Genomic DNA, 9,834 nt, shown 5'->3' on the forward strand with positions numbered 1-9,834 from the left:
TTTTATAATAGTAGAATCTAGTGCTTATAAAATAATACCTTTCTCTGATCATGCAAGAGAAAGTTAAACAGTTCTGCAAAACAGGTGTTTCTTAAATTATCTCTTTTTAGATAATTATTTGCAAAGATGACAAATCACACAATGTGTTAATTAAATCTCTCCTCACTTTCATTTCCCACTTCTAGGTGCCAACAAGGCAATATTAGCTTTAGAAGAAGAAAAAATAATCCCTGCCAAAGAGCTTAAGGAGATAAAATCAGAATATACAGAAGAAAGATGGACAAGGAAGAGTGAAGACCAGCATGCAATACACATGGATTACATTCTTGTAGGCCAAGAGCAAAATTCACCCCTGAAGCCAGAGGCCTGTGAAGCAGGAGAAAGTATGTCCCAGTTAGAAGCATCATCCACAGGTTCTGAAGAAACAGAACTGCCAGGCTCTCAGGTACAGAGCTTCCCAGATACAAGTCAGCCTGTCTCTTTAAATGAAAGCAAAGATCATTCTATAGAGAGACTGTCACCCAAAGATGACAAGAGGTTGTCTCTTGAAAATTCTGACCAAGAACAGAGTTGGATGGTCTTGGGCTGTGGTGAGGTTAGTGGTCCATCACCGGAAGCCATGGATGCAGGGACCGGATGGGCTGACAAGACTGTGGAGCCAGTCTCTGATCCAAGTATGACCCAAGTTTCCCCAATGGAAGAAATGAAGCCTCTAGAATCTTTAGCATCAGAGGAAGTCTCCAGCCTGAGCAGCCAATCACAGAAGATCAAGAGCCGAGGTAGGGCTGGCCACAGCCCAGTTCTGTTGCAAGGTGTCACCCATGACAACGAGTGGGAAATGCTTTCCCCACAGCTGCCTCAGACAGACAGGATCCCTGAAAGGGAGATGGAGGAGGAGACAGAGTTCCTTGAGCCTGGAACCAGGAAACCAAGACCAAATGGGTAAGTAAAGTGCTAGCTTTATTATTTTTCCTAAAAACCATTTTATTTAGAAATCAGGGAAATAGTGAGTGGTCATGGAATATGATAAATACACAGGTGATAAAAGCTCTGCTTATGTATTATTGCAAAGCATATCCTTAGTAAAAGCAGCTGGTAGAGAACTATAATGAAAACAATGACTTGTGTACATTTTCAGCCCAGAAAGGCCCTGTGTACAGAGTTGGTACCTTCCCTCCTGGCTCCACATCCCTCCTACTTCAGTACCTGTGAGATGTGACACAGGCAGTTGGATGTAGGGTATAGTAGCACTAACATTTATTCAGCACCTACTATGTGCAAGGAATTTGCATACAACATCTCCTTAATGCTTAAATCCTTAATGCTAGTGGAGGAGAGAAAGAGGCTTTTGGAGGAAAAGGGACTGGAGGCTCAGAATGTTTTTATAACTTTCCTAAATCTAAGTAACTAGAGACAACACCCTGGGCTTCAAAGATTCCCACCTCCAAAGCCTGTACCTTTTGGCTGACACTCTGTCTTACAGAAAAGCTGCTTTCTGGTTTTATGTAAGCACCTAACTTTCTGTAGAGATAACAGGACCCCACAGCAGGCTCAAAATCCTAATGTGAAATATTTATCCTGTCATTAGCTGAGAAGTTAGCAAACAACCATCAAATCCGTGATTCCATTATTTATCCATTCACTCAAGTGTGTTTTGAGACTATTCTTGCTATGTTTCTGGGCAGCCAGCAGGCATATGACAGGCAATGGGGCATCATTGCTGCCTTCGAGATTTTAGACCCTGCTGAAAATGAAATGTTTTCATTTCTCCTCTTGGCCCTTATAGAGCCCACCTCCTTCTAAGGGCAAAACAGCAAAGGTGAAATGCAAATTAAGCACAAGGGAAGATGATGATTTCTCTTTAAAATGCACTGGAGCACAGTTATCTTTTTCCTACTCCATTTACGAGTGTAGCAGACTGCACACACGTGTGCTCAGTGAGAGCCACGGCGCTGGATTCCAGCCTGGCTCCACAGCCCCACCAGTTACATATTTCAGGATTAAGTCCAGGCTTATGTTTCTTCAGTCATAAAATTAGTAGGTTGGGCTGGATGATCTCAAGCCTTCCTTCAAACTTTATGAACTTGGTTTGCATGGAAGCAGCGTGTGTCCAAGATAACCCTGACATTCACAAATTATATTCCTTGAGGTGAGGAACAAAGAGCACAGAAGGGGTAGCAGAGTGTACCTAGGGCTACTGCAGTGCCATAGGAGTGGAAAGCTGTACTGTTTTCAAGTCCAGCTTCAGAAATGCAGGCATTTTCAGTTGGCCTAATCTCTCTGTTCCCTGTCAAGCTATTTCCTTCCAGAGAGACCCTAGATACATTTTCCAAAGGAGAGCAACAGATGGATCCCAGCAGCCCTTCTGGCATTGTTATAGATTGAGTTGGGAACCCAGCATCCGTGAGCTAGCTGAGCTGTTGTTTGGCTCCCTAGCTGCATTTCGCACATGCTCCTGAAAACCAACAGAGGACAGTTCTCCTCCAGTTGTGCCTCGAGCACCTTTTCTTTCCCCACCAACATTGCTGTTACCTTTTGCACAATTTACTCTCAATGTATCTGAAAGTTTCCCTCTATGGTAATTTTGGGGCATGATACAGGATTGTCCAAAACAGTGGTTCTCTAAGTGTGACATCAGTACCTCCTGAGTGCTTGTTAGAAATGCAAATGATCACACACACACACACACACACACACACACATACACACACCACCTTCCTCTCCATCAGAAAGTCTGGGGTGTGGCCAGCTTGGCTAGAGCAGCTCCTCCTAGTTATTTGGATATATACTTCAGCTTGAGAACTACTGTTCTGAATCATACCCCTGGCCTTCAAAAAGTTTAACATTTAGACACCTATTAGACATAGGTGAAAAGGTAGATAATAGTCAAGACAGTTTATGACCAATGCCAGTTTAATATAAGTAGCTAACAATTATGGGCATTTGCTGGTAGACCAGCTACTAGATACTCTACCTCCACTATCTCACTTGACACCAGGCAACAGTGTGAGGTGAGATTACACAAGAGAAAGAATGATAAGAGATGTCTACTTAGGGAGCCAGTACAAGGGATGATTTATTATCCAACAGACACAAGAGGCAGAGTTACCCAGTCCCACCATACCCCTTAAGGACCCAGGAAAATGTACTTTTTTTTTTAAAGTAAAAAAAAATAAATTATTATACTCCTGCATTCTGTTTGCCTTTATACCAAAATAGTTCCAAACTAAATTTTAGAAAATTTTAAGGAAAGAAGGGGCCAAAGAGTGTAGGAAGGCCCATAAAAGCCCCAGTGCAGCTAAGAAGTACAAGAAGAGTTGATGTTAAAGGAAGATCATAATTTGGAAAGGCAAAGAAGCAGGTAAGAAGCCAGCCAAGGCTGAAGAACTGGGAAGAATAAGAAGAAGGAAATTGTGGAGACCGGAAGGTAATCACAGAAGCACTATAGTAAGGCATTCAGGGAAGGAGAGTGAGAGACAGAGAGAGAGAACTCATGTGACTGTAAGGTGGGCAACTCCAAACTGTGCAGGGCAGGCCAGCAGCCTAGAAACGAATGGAGGCAAGAGTCACTACTGAGTTGAGTCCAGATTCCGAGGGTGGCAGCCTGGAAATGCATGGGATTCTGTCTACCTTGCAGTCTTAATCAGAATTCTTTTCTTTTTAAAAAGAGATTAAAAACAATGCTGCAAAATTTCAAAACAAGATAATAGAAGGGTAAGAATGGTTAACGCATTGTGCATCGGTACCTTTAAAGTAATTTCAATCAGAATTCTTCATGAAAATTTAGACTGTTTTTAAGGCTTTTGGTTGACTGGGTGAGGCCTGCCCTCGTTGTGGAAGGTTTGTTTAGAGTCTGTTGATTTTGATGGTGATCACTTCTAAAAAGGCTCTTTGTGGCAGCACCTAGGCTAGTATTTGACCTGAGAGTCACGCGCTCACTAAGTTGGGAAATGGCTTTGACATGAGTCATTACAGGTTATATTCAAAAACCAGAGCTGTACACTAACTAATCATCCACCCATTAAAAATGTCAAACTCCCCATCCAAACTATATAAAATTATGACAATGCGTACACAAATGTACTGGATTTTTCTGGGTGCAGGATGAGGAAACAGGTGTGTATGGTGATGAAGGGAAATTATTTCCAAGAGGACAGAGAAAATTGGTGGTGTGGCTGTCTTGTCCTTCAGTGAGATGCAGTGATAAAGGGTGTGGTGGACAGTTGCTGTGGTCATAGTACCTTTGAAATAGAGTGCTATATTTGGAAATAACCTGGCCCTCCTACTTGCTGAGGTAGACTTTGTTTTCTAGCAGTGTGAGTTGAGTTGTTCAGTATCCCTAAAATAAAAACGACCTTCAAAACAATATATTTCATATCCTACACAATCTACTTCTATGGTGACCTCTATGTATTCTATCTTTCTAAATTAGTGACTTTGAACTTTTTCCACCTCATAGGCTATGAACAAGAGCTCATTTTTTCCTTCATGAGTGACACTATTAGACCTTTTAGTTTTTCATGAGAGTTTCTAAAACCAGGCTTTTTCCGTCTATGCCGTATCTTTGGAGAGTTGGCCATTGGGTGTCTTACCCCATGCATGTCAAAAACGAAAATCAGATAAAGAAATAATTCACAGACTCTTTCCTGTCATGTTGTGTTGGAAACTCTGAGAAGGATCCACTGTTTGAGCATAGGTAGCCCCACTCTGCATCTTGTTGTTTTGATAGTCCATATTCCAGCTCCAAATAATATTCACCCTTGCTCAGATATGAATTGGTATTCTATAAACTCTGCCTTTCTCTTGTCTATTCACTATCTTTTGGCTTTTTCCTGAACCAGACATGGAAGACTAAACTTGGCATTAGCACTGTGCTAACGTATTTTAGAGTTGGTCTTTCAGTGTGCTGTGTCCTGTGAGCTGGTGGTGACAATGGCAATACTGTCTCACAGAAAATCCTATAAAACTGGGAGACATGGCTCAAGCCTGTAAATCCAGCTGCTCAGAAGACTAAGGCAAGAGGAACACAAGTTTCAGGCCACCCTGGGCAGCTTACAAATCTTCTTTCAAACTAAAAATAGAAAAGGCTGGGAATGTAGCATGGCGGTAGCGTGCTTGCCTAGCATGGTTGATGCCCTAGGTTCAATTCCCGGTATGGGAAGAAAAATCCCTGTCTTGGCTACTTTTCTCTCATTACTGAGACAAAATACCCAATGCCCAAAATTATGGAAGGAAAGGTTTATTTAGCTTACAGTTTGTGGAGGTTTCAGTCCATACTTGGCTGGCTCCAAGGCAGAGTGGCACAAGGCAGAGGGCACACGGTCATGGCAGCAGAAAACAGCAAAGACAACAAGAGCAAAAGGGAGGAAGGGTGGCAGGCAGTCTTTCCCTCCCTTACATTGTATGCAAACTACTCGCCCCAGGGGCAGGTGTAGCACTCATACCTGTAATTCCAGCATTGGACTATGGATCAATCAAAAATCTAGAAGCCTGCCCCAAGACTGCATGAGGATTTAGGGGGACATGCAGACACAAACCATAACAATCCCTTACACTTACAAGTTAATTTCTTCCTTTCTCTCCATTTCCTTTCTCTCCATTTTCCTTTCTCTGCATTTCTGGCTATTCCTGCCCAAAGCAGGTTTTTAATAAGTGCTTCCAGATTTATGAATATTTTATTTTCTTTGCTTTACCTAATTGGCATTTGACATAGACAGGAAAAGACTTACTATCCCCACCCCAATTCCCAGTTCTACAAGCAAAATGGCTTCATAGATGAACTGTTAATGTCATCCAGAAATGAGAAGGGTGAAGTTGCCACTTGAATGTCTTCTCACTTCTAGCCAAGTGCCTGTCAGTGAAATGCAGCTGCTAAACCAGACATTTCTCTTGAAACCTCTATAGACTGATGAATTTATTCCTGTTCTCCCATTGTTCCCTTGAAAGGCTCATAAAGGTGACTAGTCCAAGTTCCTGATGAGATATTTGGAAAATGATGGAACCAGTACTGACCTCAGACTCTGCAGACAATCTCGGGAGCTGTGAAGTTCTTTGAAGGCCTGAGCACCTACTTCCATCCATTGCAAACTGTTGATGCTTCCTGCCCCCATGTCAATGGCTGCTTCCCACCTGCAGTATGTGGAACCAGCTCAAGTGACCCAGGGCTGGAGGGAAACAAGAAAATCAGATACCCTCGGTGCTTTTTGTTTCCCAAATATTCATAGGTGTGGTATTTTGCAGTGAGGGATTGGATAGCAAGATATAGGCCATGTACCAAGATGAGGTGGTACCACTCAGCTGTCCCCTGGGGGGGAAATCCACAGAGGAACTTGTTCTTGTGGTACTGGCTTCTAGTTTGAGGGGAAAGCCAAGGTGCGTCTCCGGCTGGAACATTGTAGTATCAGAATTAGTGGCATACTTCTGTCAGACAAAAACCCTCCAGGAAAATTGGTGGTATTTGAGGAAGGCAAGCCATCATGCCTTTCTAAAGCAGGGTGTATTTGTATGCCCAGGGCCCATTAAGAGAGAGATGACACATTCAAATTAGGAAAATCCAAGAGATAATACAGGAAGGGGGAGCAGCAGATCTCGGCTTCTGAGGTGTTCTGAGATATTTTTTGCATAGGATAACACAACTGTTTCTTCGGTGCTTTGGAGGATCTGTTTCCAAGATCTGAGTGAATACTTTTAGAACAAAAGCCATCAAAAACAAAAACAAAAAAATCAGTGCAGGTGGGCATGATGGTGCATGCCTGTAATTCCAGCACTCGGGAGGCAGAAGAATCGATGTGCATTTGAGGCCATCCTGGGACTGAAACCTCCACAAACTGTAAGTCAGTTTCCTCAGTTCAACTGCATCATCAAATTCTGTCTCAAAAAGACAAAAAAAAAAAAAAAAAAAAAAATCTATGAAAAAGATCAGTGCAGGACTGGATTACCTTTGGGGAAGCCCAAGCTACTTCTGGTGCAGCACAACAAATGTTTTTCTCTCTTGTGCTCCCCGCTCCTTGGGAATATTTGCCAATATCTGGAGACATTTTGGTTGTCATGCTCGGGATAGGTGACACTGACTTCAGACGCTGCTAGACATCCTATAATATGAAAGATCTGCCCCCAACAAAGGATTACGCAGCCTCTAGACGTCTAAAGTGCTAAAACTTAGAATCCCTCTCTACCTCATTGTTTCGCATTCCTTCCTATTCCTTGTTTTTTCTCTGAAAAGACTTTCCATTTAGTGATTCAATTGGCTTTCAATGTTCATGTCCACCTACAAGAATACAACCTATTGGAAAGCAGAAGTTTGGTTTCTCTTGCTCATCACTGTATCCTTGGTGCTTAGGAAACACCTGCCAGGAATTAGGCGCCCACAAATATAACTGACTGGATACATGGGAAAGAAAGTGCAGTTTGTTTAACACAATTTGATTTAAATGCAGGTGTGAAACTTTCAGGTGTTCTCTGTTCCTTTTTCTAAGGGAGGTGTGCTAGATTATCTTGACAGTAAGTGCATCATTCTTTTCTAAAGTTGCAAATCCTTCTTTCCCTCCTTTTGAAATTTGAGGCCATAGCTACCTGTTTTTTAGTGCGGCTGCACCTCTGTTCTTGACAATTCCTCCAAGATGCCCACAGCCTTTTAGTTTCCTTAGAAGGCTGTTGTTCCTTCCATTCAAGTTTATGCAGAAAAACAGGTATGCCTGCTCAGCTTGTTCTTGGTTGTCTGTTGCACGCACCTTGGCCTTTGCAGTCCCTTTAGTTTGAATGTCCTTTTACTTATTAGAGAAGAAAAATTGTTCTGCTTGGTCATCTCTTACACCAAGCAGAAGTAGACAAGATATAATATTCAAGACCTTTGTTATTTTTATAACCTCAATTAACTAAATAGTCATTTAAAAGTACTAATTAGGCTCTCAGAAAGTAACTAAAACTTCTCTGCTGATTTTGACACCCCCTCCCCGTGCCCTTTTTGTCAATATAGATTACCAGGATGCTAGTGATTGCATTTAAGCAGTAATTCTTATTGAAAAAACTAAGTAGTGATGGTCTTCACAGAAGAATAAGCTGATGTATTTCCTCAAGCGCTGACTCTGAGGAAGAACTGTTTGGCCCTGGCACAATCTGGGAGTCTACCCTGCAGGACAGACAGAAGCACTGCTGGTGACAGCCAGTAGCCACGGTTCACAGTTAGTGAAATATTAAACATTTTCAAGGTGTCTGTGGCTGCCCTGATGACAGTAACTTAGTTGCTTTTCATATCAACTTCTGGCCTTAAAACATTTCAAGACAGAATCAGCTACAGTGTCTCTTCTGCCCCCTGTGCCCTTCCTCTGTGCCCTCAATCACTGCCTTTCCCACCTGGGGAGGGAAGCCCCTTCGGGCACCGGCATTCTGTAAAGTCAAAGTCCCCATCTTTCAGCTTCCACAGGGCAGAGGCAGAAACATCCTCTGGGCACAGCCTGCTGCTGGAAGCTACCACCCCCCCCCCCCACCGTGCTTCTAGTCTTATGGTGGCTTTGGGAAATCCACCTATATGTGGGCTACACTTCTGCCCTCCCTCTTGCTAAGCCCACCTCTAGTCTCCTCTATAGCGGAAAGATATGTGGTACTGAGAAGTTATTTCATAACTATTTGGAATTCTGAAGACTCTTACAGACTTTCCTTAAGATAAAAATTTGCTCCTTACTTTTCTCCCTTCTACTGCCCCTCCCCGGCAACCACAGGGAAGACATTAATGACCTTTATTTAAGAATAGGAGCTAAATCGGGCATAGCAGTGCATGCCTGTAATCCCAGCATTTGGGAGGCTGCGGCAAGACAATTGTTGCAAGTCTGAGACGAGCCTTGGCTATAAAGTGAGCTCAAGGCCAGCCTGAACTGCATAGTGAGACCTTGTCTCAAAACCAAACAAAAGAACAGGGGCTAGCTGGACATGATAGCGAATACTTGTAATACCAGTGCTCTGTGAGGCTGAAGCAGGAAAATTCCAGGTTCAAGCTCAGCCTGGGCAAGATATCAAGACACTTTCCCAAAATAAAATAAAATATAAGGGCTGGGGGTTTATCTCAAGGGGATGACTATATATTCAATTCCCAGTTGGAAAAAAGTAGTACCTAGCACCTTTTCAGCATGACCATCTAATCCCCTGTCCTCCTGCTAGAATGAGCTCATGTAAAATGACATTTCTAATTAGTTTTCAAAGTAATTTTTTTTGCCTAATTATGTCCAGAAATTTTTGCTTTACTTGGTAATATATTTTCCCTAAAGATTATACAAATTAGTATAATAAAGCCTAAAACTTTTGAAAATTTAAAGTTTATAAAATTACTTAAGAGTTGTGCTAAAATTTTCTATGACGTTCCTGTTGTTGAAACATTTAATATTTTATTTGCTTTTCCTACGTCAGTATTTCCACGGGCATTTTGAGAGTTAATATTAGCAGCATATGTTTCAAGTTTATCTTAGCCCTCTACATAGGTTATTTTTGCATTTAAGGCAAGATTATGATTACTGCCCATCTCGTGGATGAGCAGGTTGAGGCATCCTGCGGTGTAGTCACAGGAAAACTTGCTAATAAGGATGGAGGTCAGATTCCAACTCCAGCCTGTGCCTCCAGCGTCGCCCCTGCACTCCCAGTAGCCACAGCCGTAGGGGTCTTAGGCCAGCTTCTGACTTTCTCAGAGTTCCTGTTGGACCTCTGCATGTGCATTTTATTATCTTGAATAGTGTTCATTAATCAAAAATAAGTGCGCTACGTCTTATATGGCTATGCTGGGAAGCCACAGTGTGAGGTGGGGTGAGTGTGTGTGTGTGTGTGTGTGTGTGTGTGTGTGTGTGTGTG

At 42.5% G+C, this 9,834-nt stretch overlaps 1 protein-coding gene across 1 annotated transcript in view; it reads left to right on the plus strand.

Moving 5' to 3' along the window:
• Positions 1-9,834, plus strand: part of Prune2 (prune homolog 2 (Drosophila)) — a 257,295-nt gene that overhangs the window by 179,888 nt on the left and 67,573 nt on the right. The window contains exon 10 of the mRNA XM_013506527.1: positions 186-942. Within this exon, the coding sequence (XP_013361981.1) occupies positions 186-942 (757 nt within the window). The remainder of the gene's footprint in view (positions 1-185; positions 943-9,834) is intronic.

Source organism: Chinchilla lanigera, unplaced genomic scaffold (assembly GCF_000276665.1).
Source record: "Chinchilla lanigera isolate Chin_1 unplaced genomic scaffold, ChiLan1.0 scaffold00111, whole genome shotgun sequence".
NCBI lineage: Eukaryota > Metazoa > Chordata > Mammalia > Rodentia > Chinchillidae > Chinchilla > Chinchilla lanigera.